The sequence below is a fragment of the Schistocerca piceifrons genome, chromosome 4 (genome assembly GCF_021461385.2).
Source record: "Schistocerca piceifrons isolate TAMUIC-IGC-003096 chromosome 4, iqSchPice1.1, whole genome shotgun sequence".
In the NCBI taxonomy this organism is placed as follows: Eukaryota; Metazoa; Arthropoda; class Insecta; order Orthoptera; family Acrididae; genus Schistocerca; species Schistocerca piceifrons.
Genome location: NC_060141.1, coordinates 181541414 through 181565618, shown reverse-complemented (window position 1 = coordinate 181565618; position 24205 = coordinate 181541414). Strand labels below are relative to the sequence as shown.

Here is a 24205-nt window from a genome sequence, read left to right as displayed (position 1 = left end):
CTTGTGTAACGATAACTGCCAAAACTGCTTTTCCCTTTATTGAAAACTGATTTGAGTTAGCAAAGACTTGTACGCAGCAGAATAAATTGGTCTTTTAAAGTACTGGAAGTGACAACTAGCACAGCTGTTGCGCTTTGCCAGATAGTATCAGCGCCACAGCTGTCGGTTAGCGTAGCAGCGGTCACATTACAAGAGAACAAGTGGTATCATTGATAATGTTTTTATCTGCAAACTCTATGCGCAGGACTCTCTGCGAAGCCTCTGCCCTCATTCGCTCGCAGCTTAGAGAGTTACAGTGACTAACAAGGACGAGGCTTGGAGGATTCTGCACGTGAATACATCCCGTGTCGACATCGTCTGGAGAGCTGCACACTTGCACAGTCGGCCGCCGTAGCTAGTGTGTTTTCTCCGCTTCGCATATTTCTTCTGAAGATCGAAAACTGCAAAAATGTCATCGGGGCTGCCAGAGGAGAACCCCATCTACGGACCGTTCTTTGGTGTCATAGGGGCATCGTCTGCTATGATATTTTCCGGTGAGTCTCTTGTTTGTCTCGGCTAAATAACAGTTGGTGGCAGTATGCGTAGGCATCGTAGTTAGTGTTTCTATGAAATACAAGAGATAGTCGTGTAAAATGCAAGCGGCCGTTTTGCCACGTGAAACAATGAACAGATGGTAACTGCGCAATGAAGTGCTGTTACCTCTTGTACTACTAATTGCTAATACTGGATAACGAGAGCATCTGTACATGTTCGTGCGACAAATAGTAAAATATGTATATAATAACACGTAATTGATACCTTCTGGAATAAAAAGCGTTGGAAGTCGTATCACCTATTACGGGGCACCACATGAAATATTTGTAGAATCACACATACAACAAGCTGACATCTGTGAACTGTAAAACTGTGTAACATACATTATGCTCGCAAGTGATGATTGTTTTGGAGACACAAATGTCCTCTTAGGAATGAACGGGAATTTGACTAATACCTATCGTGTGAAACTCAACTTCCGTCTTCGTTTACGGGAGTATGAAAGCTGTAGTTGGCAGAGTTCATGTTGACGTTTTGCTCAGCTTTCTAAAACCAGTCTTCAAAAAGTGATTCCATTACGGCCACTGAGACTACGTTACTCACACATCCACTTCTTGCCACCAATGAGCCGGCCGCTGTGGCTGAGCGGTTCTAGGCGCTTCAGTCCAGAACCGCACGTCTGCCATGGTCGCAGGTTCGAATCCTGCCTCGAGTATGGATGTGTGTGATGTCCTTAGGTTAGTTAGGTTTAAGTAGTTCTAACTTCTAGGGGACTGATGACCTCAGATGTCAAGTCCCAAGTACTCAGGGCCATTTGAGCCATTTCTTGCCACCAATGACGATTAATTGATTAGCAAGAGTATTAAAAAATATGTTCTCTCGATCCCTGCAAATGTATCGGTGCAAGTGAATAAAGCACCGTTCACTCAGATAGTTGCTGTTACATACTTAGTGGCTAATGTTGCACGTCCGAAAGATAAAAGATCTTAACTATTAGAAATTTGGGCAGAAATAAGTCACGAAATTGTAGCGGAAACACGATATTTGAGAAATGTATTCGGGTGATATTCTAAAGATGTAACGCAACCAAGAAGCGAATGTAGCCTAAATAAAAATCGTACAATCTTTGAAAACTATGAACTGCACACAGTGATGTTTGGAGACGTATGTTTATCTGCGTGTTTCTGGAACTAAAATGTTAGGATTTTCGTAAATAATGGAGAAAATAAATCACGATGTTTTAGAATGTTCATAATTTAAGGGTGGTCGTTGATTATTAAAGACCGTGAGCTCTCATGATGTTAAAAAATGTTCATGGATGTAATTCCGATTTTCTACATACATCTATCTCGAAAAATCGGGATGAAGTAATAACAACCGTCTCGTATTAAGATGTCGTTCAATTTTCGATCTCTTTACCAGAGAAGATAACGTATTGAAGGACATAAGTCATCGATGCCGGATTGTAGTTGCTCTTGGACAGCTCAGTCGTTACACCACGTGCCCGGAGAAGGGAATGGTCCCAAGTCGAGTCCCCGATCAGGACAGAATTTTAATGAGCCAGGAAGTTTCTTACAGACTAGTATAGTAGTTGCAGAATAGATAATAAAATATTTACAGCATACAGCGAAGGTCTGCAGTAGCTTCATCTGCATCTACATACATATTCTTCAAGCCTACGTACGGAGCGTGGGGGAGGGTACTCTGTCCCCCTTCCTGTTCCACTCGCAAACAGAGCGAGAGAAAAACGACCGTCTACACTTCTCCGTATGAACCTTAACTTCTCGTATCCTATCGCCGTGGTCCTTATGTTGGCGGCAGTCAGCTTCAAATGCCGGTTCTCTAATTTCTCTTAATTGTGTTAGTCGAGAAGATCATCGCCTTCCCTGCGAAGATTGCAAATTGAGTTCTCGAAGCATCTATGTGCCACTTGTGTGTTATTCAAATTAACCGGTAACAAATTTAGCAGTCCGCCTTTGAACTACTTCGATGTCTTCCTATAATCTCACCTGGTACGGATACCAAACACTTAAGCAGTACTCAAGGATAGGTCGCAATCAAGTCCTCCTCTTCACAGATGAACCACGCTTTTCCAAAAAATTCTCCCAATGAAGTGAAGTCGATAATTCGCCTTCCATACCACAATCGCCGCGCGGAGTGAACGCGCGGCTGTAGGTTCTTTGTCCCGGTTTGCGCTGCACCTTCCCCCCGAGATTCGCGTCCTCCTCAGACATGAGTGTGTGTGTTGTTCTTAGCATAAGTTAGTTCAAGTAGTGTGCAAGTCTAAGGACCAATGACCTCACCAGTTTGGTCCCTTAGGAATTCACAAACACACCCTACCACAATCCTCACATGATCATTCTTTCGATATTGCTTTGTGGCATTACGCCCACATATTTAAAAGATGGCCGGCCGGTGTGGCCACGCGGTTAAACGCGCTTCAGTCTGGAACCGCGCGACCGCTACGGTCGCCGGTTCGAATCCTGCCTCGGGCATGGATGTGTGTGATGTCCTTAGGTTTAAGTAGTTCTAAGTCTAGGGGACTGATGACCTAAGATGTTAAGTCCCATAGTGCTCAGAGCCATTTGAACCATTTAAAAGATGTGACTGTATCTAGCAGGATTTTACTAATGCTGTATAGGAACATTACCGATCAGTATTTTCCTAGTCAGCCTCACTTAACTCGTGTTTTCATACATTTAGAGCTAGCTGTCATTCTTTACACCAACTAGACATTTCGTCTAATAAGTGAAACGTCCCCTTAGAAAAATTATGAATTACTGTACTAGTAAACCCCTTACGTTATTTGATTTTCAAACAGCTGAGCAAAACTGAACGTACTCAGACATTTCTCTCTTTACTTATTCTGATCAACACTATACTGACATACAATATTTTTAGCGCAACGCAATCTGACTTTCAATAATCCCTGCAAAAAAATGGCCCTGACTGACAATAACCTATACCTTTCATGAATAACTTACCTCACAAAAATCTTCGTTACTCGAACTACTACAATACAGAGAGCGCCAATACCTGCAGCTGAAAAAAAGATTCCAACTACGGAAGGCACTAACTACTGATAGCAAACGAAAGATTTTGACAGGGAACAAACAATGTATTTACCTTAATACCGTTCAGAAGTCGTAATATATACGTCAGTACATGACATTCAGTCTTACAAATTTCCTTTTTCTGATGGACACACGTCTAGATCGTCCGCTCTCAAAACTCTGGCATCTCTCTCCCCACATCTACCACTGCTAGAGGCTTATCTCCAACTGCACAACGCTGCTTGCTGTTCACAGCCACAGACTGCACACAGCACAGTCAGTGATTTTCATACAGAGCGCTACGTAGCGTTACCAACACTAAAACCTAAACAGCTTACTTACACAAGTAGCAGTACCCGAGTGCCTCTCGCCGATTCCGATACATTTCTAGGACAAAATATGAAAGATGTATTTTTTATACGTGTCCATACGGCCGTTGAAGAGGTGAAAACTCTCCCAAAACATATGCAGTTGTTATCTTTCTGCGCACATGTCGTCGAAACAGTAAGAAATATAACAAAAATGTTGGAACATAATTTTCAAGGTTGCTGCTGCACTTTACAACCCTGAACATTTTTATTTATTTCGAAATCCTCCTCTCACCTCACAATTTTTGAAACGGTAAAAACTTAATGTTTAGTAGATCTAATAGTACATTTAACAACAAGTTCAACCATATGTGATAAAGTTACACCCTGAAGTCGCAGTAGTCAGATATAAACTGGAAGTATCCCCAATACCGCTGTATGTGTACTCTGTCCGCCGTATGAAGCTTGTCATACATGACGATAATGTTGTTTGCAATTGCACAGTGCAACTATGAAAGACAGGCTTCTGAAGGATTTAACTGAAAAAATATAGTCTCGCTTTCTGATGAATCCGGGAATGGCCACCATGGAGTGGCGAGAGGCGATTCCCATTTTGTTTTTTCGTGGGCTTTGTTTCATTGGTTACTGTTTCGCTTCGTTTCTTTAGTTGTTTGGTTTTGGGTATTACGTTTGATCTCTTCGCCGTTACTTTACAGTATTTAGGTTGTCTTGCATTATTTTTGACAGTCAGGGGAAGTTGTATTATAAAAAAAATGGTCCAAATGGCTCTGAGCACTATAGGACTCAACTGCTGAGGTCATAAGTCCCCTAGAAATTAGAACTACTTAAACCTAACTAACCTAAGGACAACACACACATCCATACCCGAGGCAGGATTCGAACCTGCGACCGTAGCGGTCGCTCGGTTCCAGACTGTAGCGCCAGAACCGCTCGGCCACCAGCGGCCGGCGAAGTTGTATTATCCATTGCAAAGAAGTACTGCATACACATACACATTGTGCACCACGCACGTCTGATTATTGCAATATTATTGCACAATTTACAGCATGTATCACAATTTTTAAAGCAATAATTAACAGTAGGTTCACATTTATTAGGTTTCTCTGTGATGTATCCGCTCTTGTACCACACATACCTAAACGTGTTCACAGATCGAGGGGATGAAAACTTATTATGAAACAGGACTGAATTTTCGGGACAAATTTACATTATAGCCGTATAGTAGGATTACATCAAAGAACTGTTTCAGAAAATTGTTCCGCTGTCTGACTGTGTAAACATCAAGTGGCTGGATTATGCCGGTTGTTGTAGCAGAAGTCATCATACATTGTACGTCCTTGTTTCCTTATTCCACATATTTGCGATACATTGCCGGAATAGGGTATTACGGGAAAGACCAATCTACACAGTAAACTATTACAAAGTTTGCGATAACTATGAGCGTGTAGGAAGCATACGTAATTATCGTGGCCACATGCATATTGCGACCTATTACCAAACGGTATACACTGCGGGGGGGTGGGGGGGGGGGGGGGGGAGAGCGGCGAGGAGAGCACGACGCTCTCTGTCCACACAATACCTCTGCACACTCGTGCATGGACGCCTCGTGTTTACACCAATACTCGTAATGTAATGTGGTAGGGAGGGTATGGACATCGAATCGCTCGGAGGGAACACGATGATGAGGTAAGTACTGGACCGCCGGACAGTAGGACAGGGATGCATTAATGTATGCATGCACTTCAACTGCGTGCGTACAGTTGCACGTACTGTCATTCGAAAATCACCGCTCCCATAAACAGGCGGCCGGAATTTGCACACCGAACGTCGGACTGAAATCGAATAGTATATACAGAGTGTGACACATTGATTCTATACACACTTATTTCAAATATAGCACGATGAATTCGAAGAATGTATTACACCTGTTCCCCAAAAGTTTCCATCATCCACATTACGCTATCGAATCTACCATTACCGACAAAGAAACATCGTTCTCATTACATTTAGCTAATCTGATTAAAGAATCCATCAACACCGACGTATTTGTAGACGTTTATAGTACTTTGACCTACGATGACGCAAGTGTATTTCCTGAGGCTGTCGCAGTTGAAGAGGTGTTTGAAGAGGATTGTGAGGATATTGTGGAAGACAGTAAGAAGAGTAAAACAGCAATAGATTTTAAATATAAAAAAGGCAGTTACATTTTGGCGTGGAAACAAGAAAAATAAGAGTTTAAAAACCGTCCAACATAATTTCAGAAATGTTAAGGATGCAAAATGACTATACAGAAGGGAAACACAAGTCACTGAAGGTGGAACACGAAGCGACAAATTGTTACAGAGTTCCACTTATGTATTGGGAAATTCCAGAAGTCATGCAATATATCACTATCTATTCATGGCTTGGACCTGAACGATGGGCTTTGATGATGACGGTTGAAGTTAGTTTGTCGTGTTATCTGTTATCGACGACTACGAAATAGGTTCATCATTTTAAAGTGAGGCAGAGAATTATTCCCAAAAAGATTAATAAATTTGTTGCTCAGAAACAATTAACCAATACAGAACAACTAGTAGTGAAAGCTAATGCACTTGTGGCAAACTTAATACCAAATATTGCATTATTAGGAGAGGACGGTATTTACGATTCGAAACAATCTGATTTCATTTGGAGACAGATGCAGGTCATGCCATATCCTTTAAAGGAACACTAAAAGTTGAATGTCTCGTTCAATCTTTAAATTTGTTCATCCATAGCTACACCATACAGCCAGTCCTACCTGGTGTCTTATCATCCCCTTTGCTCATACTCCTGCAAGAAACGCGTGGCCAGTTTGGACACATTTTTCAACAAACTATATATAAAGCCAACAGTATTGTTGCATTTGCTTCGCCATCTGGTAAATTAACATCATATATCGCTATTAAATGATTTGGGGGGGTTTACTTACCTACTGTGGGTGAACTAACTGTTCAGTGTTTGGATTCCTGGACAGGACAAACAGAAAAGAAGTTTAACAACACAGACAAAGGTAATAAGGACGTAAAAATTATAATGATTCCTGCTGGATCGTACTGCATAATCCATCAACTTGCTGTTTACACATTCAGACAGAGGAAGAATTTTGTAAAACAATTCTCTGATGTAATCCTACTAAACGGCTATGATGTAAATTTGCACCTGAGGAGTAATATTCCGAAAATTCAATCCTGATTCATAATCAGTTTTCATCCTCTCAATTGTGAACACGTTTAGGTACGCGTGGTTCAAGAGCGGGTGCTTCACAGAGGAACCTGATAAATGTGAACCTCCTGTTCATTATTGCTTTAAAATAGTGATACAAGCGTAAATTGTGCAATAATATTGCAATAATCAGACGTGTGTGGTGCACAATGTGTATGTGTATGAAGTAAATCTTAGCAATGGATAATACAACGTCGCCGGCCGGAGTGGCCGAGCAGTTCTAGACGCTACAGTCTGGAACCGCGCAACCACTACGGTCGCAGGTTCGAATCCTGCCTCGGGCATGGATGTGTGTGAAGTCCTTAGGCTAGTTAGGTTTAAGTAGTTCTAAGTTCTAGGGGACTGATGAGCACAGCAGTTAAGTCCCATAGTGCTCAGAGCCATTTGAACCATTTCAGTACAACGTCCCCTCATTATTGTAAAGACTATCAGAGATAATATAACACAACCTGAATACCGTAAAATAACAAAGTAGATGTCAAACGTAATACGCAAAAACCAAACAAATAAAACAGACTACGAAAAAACAAAAAGGAAATAGCCTCTGGCCATCTCCATGTTCGTTATTTCCGGACTCCACAGAGAGTGAGACCTTATTGTTTCAATTAAATCCTTCAGGAGCCTAAATTGCAAGCAACAATATCACCATAAGCATCACATGGAGGAAAGAGCGCGGGTATAGCAGTATATAGGGGCATTTCCAACTTATATCTGACTACTGCGTCTTCAGGAAGTAACTTTATCATACATGGTTGAATTATTCGTCAAATATACTATTAAATTTGCTACACATAAACTTTTTAGCGTATCATAAATTGAGAGGTGAGTGGAGGATTACGAAATACATCTGAAAGTTTAAATATGTGACTGCACAGTTGTAAAGTGCAGCAACAACCATGGAAATTATGTTTCAACACTTTTGTTGTATCTCCTACTTTTTTTACGATATGTGTTCGGAAAAATAACAACTGCGTTTTCTTTGGCGGATTGAGGGAGGGGGGGGGGGGGGGGAGTTGTTCACCACTTCAACGGCCTTCTGGGCACGTATAAAAAAGACGTGTCTCATATTTTGACCTAGACTACAACATACTCGAAATTTATCGGAATCGGCGAGTGGCACTTGGGTAGCATTAGTTGTAAGCCATCTTGTATCGTCCTATAGTCGCTGAACTTCGACGCTTTACCCCACACCACAGCATTACCAGCAAACAATTGCAGATTGCATCTCACCATGTCAGCCAGATCATTTATGAATATCGAAAATAATAACGGTTTTATCACACTCCATGGGGCACTCCTGACGATACCCTTGGCTCTGATGAACACTGGCCATCGAGCAAAGCATACTGAGTTCTTTTACTCAAGAAGTCCTCGAACCACTCACGTATCTGGGAACCTATTCCAAACGCTCATGGATTACGGGGTTCCGCGTTCTATTCCCGGGGACTGGGTGTTGGTGATGTCCTCATCATTTCGTCATCATCATCATTCGAGACACTGGCTAGATTGGATTGTGCAAAATTGGACTGTGTAACAACTGGGACTTCGTACGGGCGCTGATAACAGCGCAGTTGAGTGCCCCACAAACCAAACATCATCATCAGACGCTCATATCTTTGTTACGAATAACAGTACACCTCACACTGCTTCAAATTGAAGTGCCCAGTGAAAATTACGTCGTTGCTGGTGTTTAGAGTCGCTCGGCTTCATACCGAGCGACGGGAGCATGAAGTCATTCAACAGTTTTTTTTCTGTCAGAAGCCCCTTAAGATAAGGGGCACGAGCAACGAGTCGTCCAATGTCGATATGTGTTTAGGAATACTGACCGAGTATCTAGGCAGTGACGAGATGGCCGGCATTTCTGTATCTTATGTTCGCGTTCTGGCGTGACCGTAGATCGACGCAAGCAGGAATTTTAGTTTTCTGCCCAAGTTCACGCTGAGCATGCATATATCGCCGACTGTCAGTCGACGATCAGTCGAACGACCCGTGGGAGTCGTGACGCGTCACATCCAAGCAATACTTGACCGTCGGTCGCAGAGTCGACATTATGATCAAAAATCTTCGTTGCACCGTTGTACACTCCTTTTGTGCTACAGGTACCTTAATGTGCAGTAATAAATGTCATTTTTCCAGTTCGTGTTGTAATTACACAAATCAAAAACAGTTTTGCACCACTCCGGTTCCCAGAACTGAGAGAGACTCTGACTGTGGATGTTTTATCCCAGACACAGACCCTTCGACTGTTCAGAGATGTCAGTAAACTCTCCCAAAGACGTAAAAAACCATTCATGAGCAGCGTGTATTAGACGGAGTGGGTCCGACAGCCGATCAGTTCCAGTCATTCGAACAGGAAGGAGGTACACGGCTCGAGTTGTCTGTGGTTCAACCATGCCTAGGCGTTCGGTACCAGGATTCGATCGCATCCGCATTGTTACTGTGTGTTAGGCAGGGCTTTCAACAAGGGAAGTATCCCGGCATCTCGGAGTGAACCAAAGCGATGTTGTTCGGACATGGAGGAGACACACGGAAACCGCTGGTGGCTGAGCGGTTCTAGGCGCTTCAGTCTGGAACCGCGCGACCGCTACGGTCGCAGGTTCGAATCCTGCCTAGGGCATGGATGTGCGTGATGTCCTTAGGTTAGTTAGGTTTAAGTAGTTCTAAGTTCTAGAGGACTGATGACATGAGATGTTAAGTCCCATAGTGCTCAGAGCCATTTGAACCATTTTCAGATACAGAGAGACAGGAACTATCGATGACATGCCTCGCTCAGGCCGCGCAAGGGCTACTATTGCAGTGGATGACCGCTACCTACGATTATGGCTCGGAGAAACCCTGACATCAACGCCACCATGTTGAATAATGCTTTTTGTGCACCCACAGGACTTCATGTAAAATTGTGCTCAAACTGAGCTTCACTCCCGACATCCATGGCGAGGTCCATTTTGCAACGACACCATGAAGCGCAGTACAGATGGCCCCAATATAATGCCGAATGGACCGCTCAGGATTGTCATCACGTTCTCTTTATCGATGCTTGTCGCATATGCCTTCAACCAGACAATCGTCGGGGATGTGTTTGGAGGTAACCCGGTCAGGCTGAATGCCTTAGACACACTGTCCAGCGAATACATCAGGGTGGAGGTTCCCTGCTGTTTTGGTGTGGCATTACTGCTGCCGACGTACGCCGCTGGTGGTCATGGAAGGCGCCGTAATGGCTCTACGATACGTGAATGCCATCCTCCGTCCGACAGTGCATCCATTTCGGCAGCATACCGGCAAATCATTAGTTTTCATGGACGACAATTCACGCCCCCATCGTGCAGATCTTGTGAATGACTTCCTTCAGGACAACGACATCGCTCGACTAGAGTGGCCAGGATGTTCTCCAGACATGAACCCAATCGAACATACCTGGAGGAGACTGAAAAGGGGTTTTATGGACGACGTAACCCACCAACCACTCTGAGGGCTGTTGAGGAGTGGGACAGTCTGGACCAACACTGTCTTGATGAACTTGTGGATAGTATGCCACGACGAATACAAGCATGCATCAGAGCTAGAGGATGTGCTGCTGGGTATTAGAGGTACCGGTGTGCACAGCAATCTGAAACACCATCTCTCAAGGTCTCGCGGTATGGTGGTACAACATGCAATGTGTGGTTTTCATGAGCAATAAAAAGGGTATAAATGATGTTTATGTTGATCTCTATTCCAGTTTTCTGTACAGGTTCCGGAACTCTCGGAACCGAGGTGATGCAAAACATTTTTGATATATATATATATATATATATATATATATATATATATATATATATATATATATATATATATATATATATATCATTACTCCTTGCGAATTGTGGTGGATTATTTACAATAAACTTCATGAGGGCATAAATATATTGTTCTTCAGTTGTCAGAATGCTGAACTCCTTAAGAAGATCTCTAAAAGACGATCATGGGTGAGCACCACATATAAAGATCAGGCCTTAGTGTCTCTCGGCGTATACAACGTTCAAATGACTTACGGGAACACAGACGGGTGGCGTCGTCGACAACGGCCTGCTGCATTCCCGTAAGTTATTCAATCACTGTATACGTCCGAAGAAACTAAGGTCTCACATTGTGTACCTCTGTGTGCAGGAACTATATCTTAGCTTCCGGAGGTTGGATGATTGCAATGTGCGTTGTCGTTTTTGCAGATGTGTCACGATCAAAATATTGTTCCTACGCTGGCCAAAGGTATGCATCATATAAATTCTCTGGCCACTAATCGTATCAAGCTACGTGCTGGTTTACCTTTTGTTCGTGATAGGATCCATTACACTCGTTGACAGTTGGATTTTGTTTCAGATGAATTGTTTCAGCTTCATATATCGATTGCTTCTAAAATCTCGTCTTTTTCTTGGGACTGTGTGAGCGGTGTTTCATGGCCGCAGTCTGATTGGGGATTCTTTCCTGTAACTGCCGTGGCAAAGTATGAACTATTCGCTGGCTCGGACTCTGATACTATTTCTCGACTTTCTGTGACAAATCTCACGGAGGAAGCTTTTGACGACTCACCTTTACCAGTGCGAGGGAAATTTTACATCACTCCCAGGCGTTTGCCAGTGGTTGATTTTATTAAATCCGTTGGACAGGCTGTTTTTAAACTACCTCGTGATGTTGCAGATGATGCTAGGAGGGACACATGCCATGTCACGTGGGGCACGTTCAGCATGAGTAATATCACAGCGTTCTAGGCTCTTCAGTCCGGAACCGCGCTGCTACTACGGTCCCAGGTTCGAATCCTTCCTCGGGCATGGATGTGTGTGATGTCATTAGGTTAGCTAGGTTTAAGCAGTTCTAAGTCGAGGGGACTGATGACCTCAGCTGTTAAGTCCCATAGTGCTTAGAGCCATTTGAACCATTTTTTCGCTGTGTTTATTGCTTGACTAAACATATCGTAGTATCTGTGCTGACCCACAAAAAGTGTTGAGCAAAAGAACTAACAGCCTCCTGAAGAAAGGATAGTCACGAGTCTCAATTCTTACTGTACTGCGTTCCCTAGGTTATATGGCCTCCTTAAGTTCCGCAAGAAAGGGGGTCCTCTTCGCCCGACTGTGAGTAGTATTGGTACTCCGACATTTCGTATAGCAAAAAAATCTTGCTACCTTTTTGAGCTCTATAGTAGGTAGGTGAGAGCACCGCATTAGGAAATCGTTGGATTTCTTACGTCGATTATAGCGATTGTGTCTGTATGATTCTGATGTTCTAATAAGTTTTGATGTGACCTCTCTCTTCACTCATGTTTCTCTGTCTGATCCGTTACGGTTCATTGAGCTTAGGTTTGATGCTGTTTTAACGAACCTATTTCGACAGGTATCAATTGCCACTTACTTTTTATTCAATGACCTGTACCACGAGCAGACAGATGGATTTGCTGTGGGAAGTCCGTTGTCACTTATTATTGTCAGTTCGTTTATGGAAGATCTGGAGGAACTTTGAGTCGGCGGCTTTGAAACCTGCGTGGTTCAGATATGTAGATGATACTTTTGTTGTTTGGCCTCATGGCGATGAGAATTCGAACGACTTTTTAGAATACCTGAATTGAATCCACCGGAATATTGGAATCACAACGGGGATGTAAAGGGATGGCAGTCCTCCCTTCGTCGATGTGTTGGTCTGGTGTAAGGTGGATGCTACGTTGGGACGTGCTGTTTATAGGTAGCCTACTCACACTGATGTGTATCTGCAAGGCTGACAGTTGTCACCATGTAGCTCAATATGAAGTGCTAATTCATAATTTGGTTCACAGGGCCCATGTCATCTCGGACCCTGCGACTTTGTTGATTGATTTAGCCCATCCAGATTTCACCTTTCGTCTGAATGGTTATAGTGAAAGACAGGTTAGATGTGCGTTATGCTATCGACCAACCGTGAACCGGGTGAGTGGTGGTAATGCTGTGGTAACACCAAAGCCTTAAAGCCTTTTTGTCTTACGCAGGGAGAATTTCGAACAGAATTGGTTGTATTTTGCGGAAATATGATATGAAGTGTGATTTTCGACCATCATCTGAGATCTGGGTCCTTTTAGGTCCCGTAAAACATAATCTTTGTTTGCGTAAGGTGGCTGTCTACAGTGTTTCTTGCATTTGTGACATGTCATATATAGGTCGGACTATCAGTAACATAAGTGGCACACACGCTTACAACAGCGGCGGAAATCTGCCATTGTAGAACATTGTCTTGACACTGGTCATTCAATGGAATATAACAGTACCTACGTTCCGGCATGGACTTCCAACTATTGGGATACTGTGAGCTGTTGAAATTAAATTAGCAAGTAACTTTATAAATAGAGATGGTGGTTTTTGTTTGAGTTCTCCATGGAATCCTACTCTCTCACTTGTCAAAAGACAGAGGGGCAGTGTTTATGCTACCTCACTCGTTGATTATTAATTTCACTATCGATAACTTCTGACGTTGGCCGTCTTTGGTTTATGATGGCACTAGTGTTTACAATGTGTGTTCAGGTGTTATTTTCACGTAGTTTCTACGAAAAACAGTTTTTAAATACGCTTACGCTCTGCTTATTTGCTGCAATTTTGCCTTGAAAATGGCAGGGTGTGCTCCTGCAGAAATATTGGCGTCTGTCGACGACTTCACCCGGCTGCATTCCCGTAAGTTATTCGAACACCAGATATTATTCTTACAGCATGTTTGAGAGCAATGTAGGCTTTCTTTCTTAAAGACGAGTTCCCCATAACATTATACCACATGACCTTATTGAATTGAAATATGCAAAATATGTCTACATATTATTTTGTCTCTCCCAAAGACTTGCAATGATTCTAAGAGCAAACGTGACTGAGTTACGTTGTTTTAGGAGTTGCGAAAGTGCTTTTGGCAGTTTAAATTCTCTTCCGTGTGGACACCTAGGAATTTGGAAATTTTCACCCCATTTATTATTTCCCCAGCACGTATTGCACTTGTCATTTGTGTAGTACCGCTAGACGTGGAGAACTGAATGTGTTGTGTCTTTTTCAAAATTTGGGATGAGACTATACGCAGAAATCCAGTCAAAGATATTTTTAAGAGTATTATTCACTATTTCTTCTGTTTCTTTGTGTATGTTTGGAATGATTAAAATACTAGTGTCATCTGCAAAAAGGACTAATTCTGCTTGTCGTAAATTAGACGGAACATTGTTTACACATATAATGAACAAAAGTGGAACTAATACTGAGCCATTGCGAGTCCCATACGTGATTTCTCGCCAGTCAGAATTTTAAACCCGGTCTATACCGGTTAAATTACAAAGTACAACAGTCTGCATTCTTTTGGTCAGATATGACAATATCCATAGGTTGGCTGTACCATTAATCCCATAAAACTTCGATATATATCTAGGAGAGTTCTCCAATTCACAGGCTAAAATGCTGTAGATAGGTCGCAGAAAATACCAAGTGGGCTATTCAGTGCTTGTAAAATTTGGCGAGTAAACGTGTAAACGGCATTCTCAGTAGAGCAACCCCCGTGAAACCCAAACTGTGATTTTTTGGTGGATATTAATTTTCTCAGTGCTGGCACTAAGCACGTACATGTGGCACATGCAGTTATGATGTTCAGTGAAGATGTTGTACGTCTCCACGGGGAAGTGTAGTAAACGTCATCCCAACCCTAGGGGGAGAGTGAAGATAATCTATAGCGGTTGCCTATCCTGGGTTACGTGAATCAGATATATGACTGCAAGCAACAATTTGGGCGGTGCATCGTTCGTCGTTCGCATGCATTCGCAGTGTTTCTACTTGCTGAATACTCTCTCGTCATCTAGCGTCTCCAGTACGTCGATGTAATTGATGTTTTCATTAACTTCTAGCAGTTGAAGCAAGTTATATTGTTCTTCCACTGGCAATTCTGTGTCTTCAGCTTCGGACGTTCACATATCTATCAACTTATTCATTAACAATTCTTGACAAATTAAAGCTACGTGACGGACTGGGCCTCGAACTCGGGACCTTTGTCTTTTACCGGCAGGTTCTCTGAAGCTAACCAAGCACGACTCACGACCCGTCTAACAGACCCATCTCACAGTCTTAGTTCCGCCAGTACCTCGTCAGCCAGGAAGTTCCATACCAACGCACACTTTGTTGTAGAGTGAACATCTCATTCTGGAAACACATTTGTTAGTACCCCCTTGTCACTGTCTGTCTGGCTTTTTCAACGCTTCTCCATGATTTCCTTCTCGCATTAGTTATAGGCCTCCAGGTAACGACCAAGCTCCAACACATCGACAGACTCCATTCAGAACGGCAGATGCAACGTTACTAATTTACGATTATAATTGCGCATGTCGTCTAAATTGTAGAAATAGCTGTGCACGACTCGTGGCTCACAAGGGGATCATCAGACGTGTTGAACTTGGATTTTGATGAGCCTCAGCTACGTTTTACAGGCGTCTGTCCAGAGTGCCTAGCTAGCGACTTTCCAGACGACCGCCCCTAGTTTACGAGAAAATCGATTTTTAAGTTTTATGGGTACCTTCTATACTCGCAACGTTTGTCATGTTTCGGCTAAATCAGAGTAGTGCACTGTCTAAGGTTCCCGGCTACAACACTGGCGGTATGGAATCGGATTTTGTTTTTGAAATTTTTTTCCCAATTTTGTCATACAAAATATCGTTAAATATTATACCGAAGAGAAAAAGAAACTGGTAGACATCTTTAATATCGAATAGTGCCCCCGCGGGCAAGCAGAAGAGCCGAAACACGACGTGGCATGAACTCGACTGTCTGAAGTAGTGGTGGAGGGAACTGACACCATTAATCTTGCAGGGCTGTCCATAAACCCGTAAGAGTACAACGGGTTGGGGCTCTCTTATTAATAGCACATTGCAAGGCATCCCAGATATGCTCAATAATGTTCATTTCCGGGGAGTCTGATGGCCAACGGAAGTGTTTAAACTGAGAAAATGTTTCTGGAGACACTCTGTAGCAATTTTGGACGTGTGGGGTGTTCCATTGTCCTGCTGGAATAGTTCCGTCGGAATGTACTATGCACATGAATAGATGCAGATGATCAGACAGGATACTTACGTACCTGTCACGTGTCAGAGTGGTATCTAGATGTATCATTGGTTCTATATCACTCCAAATACACACGCACCCGCACAATTCTAGAGCCTCCACCAGCTTTAACAGGCCTCTGCTGACATGCAGGTTACATGGATTGATGAGGTTGTCTCCATACCAGCACACGTCCATCCACTCGATACAATCTGAAACGAGACTCGTCCGACCAGGCAACATGTTCTCAGTCATCAACACTCCAATGTCGGTGCTGATGGCCCCAGGCGAGACTTAAAGCGTTGTGCCGTGTACTCATCAATGGTACACGAGTGTGCCTTCGGCCCATATCGATGATGTTTCATTCAATGGCTCTCACGCTGACACTTGTTGGTGGCCCTGCACTGCTATCTGCAGCTGTTTACGAAAGGGTTGCCTTCTGACACGCTGAACGATTCTCTTCAGTCGTCGTTGGTCCCGTTCTCGCAGGATCTTTTTCCGGCCGCAGCGATATCGCAGATTTGATGTTTCACCGGATTCCTCATATTCACGGTACACTCGTGAGATGGTCGTACGGGAAAATCTCCAATTCATCGCTACCTCGGAGGTACTGTGTCTCATCGCTCGTGTGCCAACTATAACACAACATTCAAACTCACATAGATCTTGATAACCAACCAATTTAGCAGCAATAAAGGATCTAACAACTGTGCCAGACACTTGTTCTTTTATATAGGCGTTGGCGACCGTAGCGCCGTATTCTGCCTGTATACATGTCTCTGTATTTGAATACGCATGCCTCTTCCAGTTTCTTTGGCTCTTCAGTATGTATGTTATTCAAAATTATTCAGAAACATTTATTTTCGCAATAGTAATTTCATTAATAAATCATTACAACAGGAAATTTTCTTCATATGCTTAATCCGTTCGTTACGGAATAGACTGCAGAATCGTCTTACTCGCCGTCGTTTGCATCGCTTGCTGTGCTACAACAGAATTCCAGTGGTGTTTGTTGTAGAAGCAACCGAAACTAAAATTCGAGTAGCACCACGCACATTTAATCAAGACTGCTGCCTTGGATGCATACTGATTTTTCGGAAGCGTTCAGAAAACACAGTTCTTATGTATTCAAATAGATTGTTGTTTCTTCGATCGACGTAGATGCGAACCATGCGTACTTGATCATTAATGTGAAACCAGGTGTCCTAAATTGATGAACATTTAAAGAATGTTTTGTTACAGAACCTTCTGAAGAAGCGGTTCTTACTTAAGTCTGCAGCATTTTGCGATTTTTCGTCAAAATTTTATCCTATTTCTATAAAAGTAAGCATCACAGTAGTGGCAAATCCCTACCGTCAGCGTGGTAGCCGTGAAACTTGGCCATTGGGCTACGCTCTCTTGATCGAAACGAGACTAAGTTACAGGCACAGGAAACACGCTTAGCACTTCAACACTGATTTTATAATAACTAGGGACAGTAGCATGAAAAACCGCTAGTCAAAAGAGGGTCCTCTACAGCATACGTAAGATTTATCAAAATACGTTATAAACAGGTCCGGTGGTACCCTTGTGAGCGTGTTGTATGTATTTAGTAGTTACGTCGTTGAACTCCGCCTTCAATGATTTCTTACTTTTAAAATCAGCCGTAGCATCATCACCATCGTCTTCGCTTTGTTCACCCTTCTCGTCTTGCACTGACCAACGGGTAGCGCGACTGAGCGCTGACCGTGAGTGCTATTCATTATCTCGCGTCTCAGAAACGTTTACTCAGCATGAATAGTGCTTCATTTCTTCAGTCTCACGGCATCAACGTCATTTTTATATCTCTAATATTTCCATTATGTGAAACTGGCGATACAGAGCCCTGAAACTTGTTGCAGTAGGTAATGACACCTTGCAGAACGTAAGCGAAGTATAGGCCATGTATCTGTGGAGTTAAATGGGTTCTATATGCAGATAAAAGTCACCAGTTCCGTGTGTCGTTTTCCAGAGCTTTAGGAAGTGACTACCAACATCAGCGGTGCTTAGAATTGGCTAGGGAGAGCTAATTGTAGAAGTATTTGTGAAACAGTAATCCTATTTGATGCCGTACAAATGGCGTTGCATGCAGTCATAATAAAGGAAGCAGACTCTGCTGTAGGTGGGCACTCGTGTACAGTTCTGTTGTGTTTATTTAGCACGGCCACTCCCTAGCAGAGTCATTCTGTTAAATAGGTAGTATAGTGGTTGCTGTGACTACATCACACATACGCCTTTTTTGTACTGAATTATAGTAATCGTTATGAAAACTTTATGTTATGTGTAAATTTAAAATTACCTCAAACATAAAAATGCTGTGAACTTGCAGCCTTGAGCAAAATAACGACAACAAAGCAGGAGTTTAGATTTCAAAAACAGGTTATGGGGATTCGCTTTTCATATACGAAAAATGAAATATAGATGAATCCCAGCACCACTGGCCGTCAGTCGGCTGTACGTGGTGCACGGAGTCTAGCCATTTCTCTAATGCGGCACTCGGGATCTATTTGTATTTGAATTCATTGTAGATAAATAAGAGTGGCAGGAACATGTACAGTGCGAGCACTTCACCGTGGTCGTCGGCCAAGGGGTGAAGAGTGATGTGGGGAATGAAGCATCGCCTCCATCTCGGAGAGCTGGCAGTCTACAACTATTTTTTGTGCTTTAGCAGAAGCAAAACTGGTTCATTCGTATCGTCGCTTCTCTATAGCGCTGTGAGAGTCACTGTCAAGTCTCATGATGCATCATTTAAAATTAAGAAAAGAAAACAGCAGTGCATTAACGAAAGTAAGTACTGGTACACAGAGAGTCGGGCAACGGCTACCATATAATAACTAGCTTAGGTTGGCAAGGTTGTAAAGAAGGTAGTTCAACCCTGATCTCTAGCGGTATCTTACGCAACCACAGGTCAAAACACGACCCAACTGAAACTTCCGCGTTGAGATGTCCGCCTAAAACCACAGTGACTTTATTTACGTGTCCAACAACCATTCGTATTTCTCTTGCAGCACTGGGGGCAGCCTATGGCACCGCAAAGTCTGGCACGGGCATAGCTTCAATGGCAGTGATGCGACCCGAGCTGATCATGAAATCCATCATCCCCGTCGTCATGGCGGGTATCATCGCCATCTACGGGCTAGTCATAGCCATCCTGATCGCCGGACAGATCAAAAGTCCCAAAGAATACTCTCTCTACATGTAAGTCAAAAATATGATTCATAGTGGTACATTACATGTATTTGCACTCATTGATCAACAGTTACAACTGAAAATGGAGTGTTAAATGAAGGTACTTCTTTCAGAAGAACGTAAAGTTAAGCACACGTTAAATTCTCAATTTGCTTGAGGGTAAAGGTCTCAGAAAGCTCCAGAGTTGACGCCCAAAATGCTTCCATCTCTATCTTTCTTTCTGTCTCTGTCTTTGATTTATTAATAAATATTATGTTGTTGTTGTTGTTGTTGTCTTCAGTCCTGAGACTGGTTTGATGCAGCTCTCCATGCTACTCTATCCTGTGCAAGCTTCTTCATCTCCCAGTACTTACTGAAACCTACATCCTTCTGAATCTGCTTAGTGTATTCATCTCTTGCTCTCCCTCTACGATTTTTGCCCTCCACGCAGCCCTTCAATGCTAAATTTGTGATCCCTCGATGCGTCAGAACATGTGCTAACAACCGATTTCTTCTTCTAGTCAAGTTGTGCCACAAACGTCTCTTCTCCCCAATCCTATTCAACACTTCCTCATTAGTTATGTGATCTATCATCTAATCTTCAGCATTCTTCTGTAGCACCACATTTCGAAAGCTTCTATTCTCTTCTTGTCCAAACTATTTATCGTCCATGTTTCACTTCCATACATGGCTACACTCCATACAAATACTTTCAGAAACGACTTCCTGAGACTTAAATCTATACTCGATGTTAACAAATTTCTCTTCTTCAGAAACGCTTTCCTCGCAATTGCCAATCTACATTTTATATCCTCTCTACTTCGACCTTCATCAGGATTTTTGCTCCCCAAATAGCAAAACTCCTTTACTACTTTAAGTGCCTCATTTCCTAATCTCATTCCCTCAGCATCACCCGACTTAATTCGACTACATTCCATTATCCTCGTTTTGCTTTTGTTGATGTTCATCATATACCCTCCTTTCAAGACACTGTCCATTCCGTTCAACTGCTCTTCCAAGTCCTTTGCTGTCTCTAACAGAATTACAATGTCATCGGCGAACCTCAAAGTTTTTATTTCTTCTCCATGAACTTTAATACCTACTCCGAATTGTTCTTTTGTTTCCTTTACTGCTTGCTCAATATACAGACTAAATAACATCGTTCCCAGCTCGTGGTCGTGCGGTAGCGTTCTCGCTCCCCACGCACAGTTTCCCGGGTTCAGTCCCCGGCGGGGTTAGGGATTTCCTCTACCTCGTGATGAATAGGTGTTGTGTGTTCTCCTTAGGTTAGTTAGTAGTTCTAGGTTCTAGGGGACTGATGACAATAGACGTTAAGTCCCATAGTGCTCAGAACTATTTTTATTTTAATAACATCAGGTACAGGCTACAACCTTGTCTCACTCCCTTCCCAACCACTGATTCCCTTTCATGCCCCTCGACTCTTATTACTGCCATCTGTTTTCCGTACAAATTGTAAATAGCCTTTCGCTCCCTGGATTTTACCCCTGCCACCTTTAGAATTTGAAAGAGAGTATTCCAATCAACATTCTCAAAAGCTTTCTCTAAGTCTACAAATGCTATAAATGTAGGTTTGCCTTTCCTTAATCTATTTTCTAAGATAGGTCGTAGGGTCAGTATTGCTTCACGTGTTCCATTTCTGCGGAATCCAAACTGATCTTCGCCGAGGTCGGCTTCTACCAGTTTTTCCATTCGTCTTTAAAGAATTAGTATTTTGCAACTGTGACTTACTAAACCGATAGTTCGGTAATTTTCGCATCTGTCAACACCTACTTCCTTTTGGATTGGAATTATTATATTCTTCTTGAAGTCTGAGGGTATTTCACCTGTACCAGATGGTAGAGTTTTGTCAGGACTGGCTCTCTCAAGGCTGTCAGTAGTTCTCATGGAATGTTGTCTACTCCCGGGGCCTTGTTTCGACTCAGGTCTTTCAGTTCTCTGTCAAACTCTTTACGCAGTATCGTATCTCCCATTTCATCTTCATCTACATCCTCTTCCACATCCATAATACTGTCCTCAAGGACATCGCCCTTGTATAGACCTTCTATATACTCCTTTCACCTTTCTGCTTCCCCTTCTTTGCTTAGAGCTTGGTTTCCATCTGAGCTCTTGATATTCATACAAGTGGCTCTCTTTTCTCCAAAGGTCTCTTTAATTTTCCTGTAGGCAGTATCTATCTTACCCCTAGTGAGATATGCCTCTACATCCTCACATTTGTTCTCTAGCCATCCCTGCTTAACCATTTTGCACTTCCTGTTGATCTCATTTTTGAGACGTTTGTATTCCTTTTTGCCTGCTTCATTTAGTGCGTTTTTATATTTTCTCCTTTCCTCAATTAAATTCAGTATTTCTTCTGTTACCCAACGATTTCTACTAGCCCTCGTCTTTTAACCTACTTGATCCTCTGCTGCCTGCACTACTTCATCCCTCAGTGCCACCCAATCTTCTTCTACTGTATTTTTTTCCCCCATTCCTGTCAATTGTTCCCTTATGCTATCCCTGAAATTCTGTACAATCTCTAGATCTTTCAGTTTATCCGGGTCCCATCTCCTTAAATTCCCACCTTTTGGCGGTTTCTTCAGTTTTAATCTACAGTTTATAACCAATAGATTGTGGTCAGAGTCCACATCTGCCCCTGGAAATCTCTTACAATTTAAAACCTGGTTCCTAAATCTCTGTCTTACCATTATATAATCTATCTGATACCTTCTAGTATCTCCAGGCTTCTTCCATGTATACAACCTTCTTTTATGATTCTTGAACCAAGTGTTAGCTATGATTAAGTTATGCTCTGTGCAAAATTCTGCCAGACGGCTTCCTCTCCCCAAATCCATATTCACCCACTATGTTTCTTTCTCTCCCTTGTCCTACTGTCGAATTCCAGTCACCCGTGACTATTAAATTTTCGTCTCCCTTCACTACCCGAATATTTTCTTTTATCTCATCATACATTTCATCAATTTCTTCATCATCTGCAGAGCTAGTTGGCATATAAACTTGTACTACTGTAGGAGGCATGGGCTTTGTGTCTATCTTGGCCACAATAAAGCTTTCACTATGCTGTTGGTAGTAGCTTACCCGCACTCCTATTATTTTATTCATTATTAAACCTAGTCCTGGATTACCCTTATTTGATTTTGTATTTATTACCCTGTATTCACCTAACCAAAAGTCTTGTTCCTCCTGCCACCGATCTTCACTAATTCCCACTATATGTCATTTCAACCTATCCATTTCCCTTTTTAAATTTTCTAACCTACCTGCCCGATTAAGGGATCTGACATTCCACGCTCCGATCCGTAGAACGCCAGTTTTCTTTCTCCTGATAACGACGTCCTCTTGAGTAGTCCCCGCCCGGAGATCCGAATGGGGGACTATTCTATCTCAGGAATGTTTTACCTATGAGGACGCCATTATCATTTAACCATACAGTAAAGCTGCATGCTCTCAGGAAGAATTACGACTATAGTTTCCCCTTGCTTTCAGCCGTTCGCGGTACCAGCACAACAAGGCTGTTTTGGTTAGTGTTGCAAGGCCAGATCAGTCAATCATCCAGACTGTTGCCAGTGCAACTACTGAAAAGGCTGCTGCCCCTCTTCAGGAACCACACGTTTGTCTGGCCTCTCGACAGATACCCCTCCGTTCTTTTTGCACTTACGGTACGGCCATCTGTATCGCTGAGGCACGCAAGCCTCCCCACCATCGGCAAGGTCCATGGTTCATGGGGGTAGGAATCAATATTGTATGTAAATATTATATGTATTATTATATATTCTCTCTGTGTGTGTGTGTGTGTGTGTGTGTGTGTGTGTGTGCGTGTGTGTGTGTGTGTTTGTGTGTGTCAGCTCGAGCCCTTCCATGTGACGCATACCCTAGCGGTGTGGATGCCGTAATCCTTTGAAAGGAGCTGCCGTACGTGCCGTGATCTGGTTCGAATCGCTGACTGATGGACGTGGATGGTGGTGGGTGTTTCAGGGGCTTCAAGCACATGGGCGCCGGCCTCACGGTCGGCTTCAGCGGGCTGGCCGCTGGCTTCACCGTGGGCATCGTGGGCGACGCGGGCGTGCGCGGCACAGCGCAGCAGCCGCGTCTCTTCATCGGCATGGTTCTAATCCTCATCTTCGCAGAGGTGCTGGGCCTCTACGGGCTAATCGTCGCCATCTTCATGTACGCAAGCTAGCGCACCCACCGTGGCAGCCGCTCGCCCTGTCGACTGAGCAAGGAGTCCTCACAGGGCCTGTTCCCCTTTCCAGATGATAGGTAAAGGCCTCGCGGCCTCTTTTGTTGCTCTCTAGAACTGCAGTTCAGTAAAACACAGGACACTCAGGAAAAGGCTAGGATATGTGTGTCAGAAGTTTTGCCTCATTGAAAAACAGGAAGAAGAGATTAATCAGGACCGGATACAAGAGAAGGAATACGCTGATTTTGCATCTCGTGAATATCATTGGCAAAGGAGGGTAATCTTCTCAGCACGTCACAGTTTTGAAGTTCTTTCTTTGTTTGTCTTTATTGTTATCCAAGATGAGGTGGTTTCAAGGTTGAAAAAGAAGCAGGCTGAGCACGTGTATCCAAATAATGTAAGATTTTGTTGTTTGTCTATAAACTATCCAACTACTTAAAAATGAAATCATTAACCCTGAATGTTCATACGTGAACTGCTGTATAACATTCACAGTTTATGCTTTCGTGTCTCACAAACGGGAAAGAATACTCACCTACGTCGATGAGAAATATTGTAAACGGTGCTTTTCATACCCATAACTTTTGAATAAAAGTAATAAAATTTTAA

General features: G+C 42.9%; 1 protein-coding gene across 1 annotated transcript; it reads left to right on the top strand.

The window, feature by feature from the left end:
• Positions 1-271: 271 nt before the first annotated feature.
• On the top strand, positions 272-24205 carry LOC124795297 (V-type proton ATPase 16 kDa proteolipid subunit c-like). Its single transcript, XM_047259255.1, has 3 exons — positions 272-533; positions 19239-19428; positions 23392-24205. The coding sequence occupies exons 1-3, from the start codon at positions 449-451 to the stop codon at positions 23594-23596; spliced, it is 480 nt and encodes a 159-aa protein (XP_047115211.1). The 5' UTR covers positions 272-448; the 3' UTR covers positions 23597-24205.

What these genes read in the sequence shown, in the direction of transcription:
- LOC124795297 (XM_047259255.1), top strand. Translation starts at nt 449, where the DNA reads ATGTCATCGGGGCTGCCAGAGGAGAACCCCATCTACGGACCGTTCTTT. An exon ending in GTCTGCTATGATATTTTCCG is followed by an intron (nt 534 to 19,238) that starts GTGAGTCTCTTG and finishes TTTCTCTTGCAG; the next exon opens with CACTGGGGGCAGCCTATGGC. An exon ending in AAAGAATACTCTCTCTACAT is followed by an intron (nt 19,429 to 23,391) that starts GTAAGTCAAAAA and finishes TGGGTGTTTCAG; the next exon opens with GGGCTTCAAGCACATGGGCG.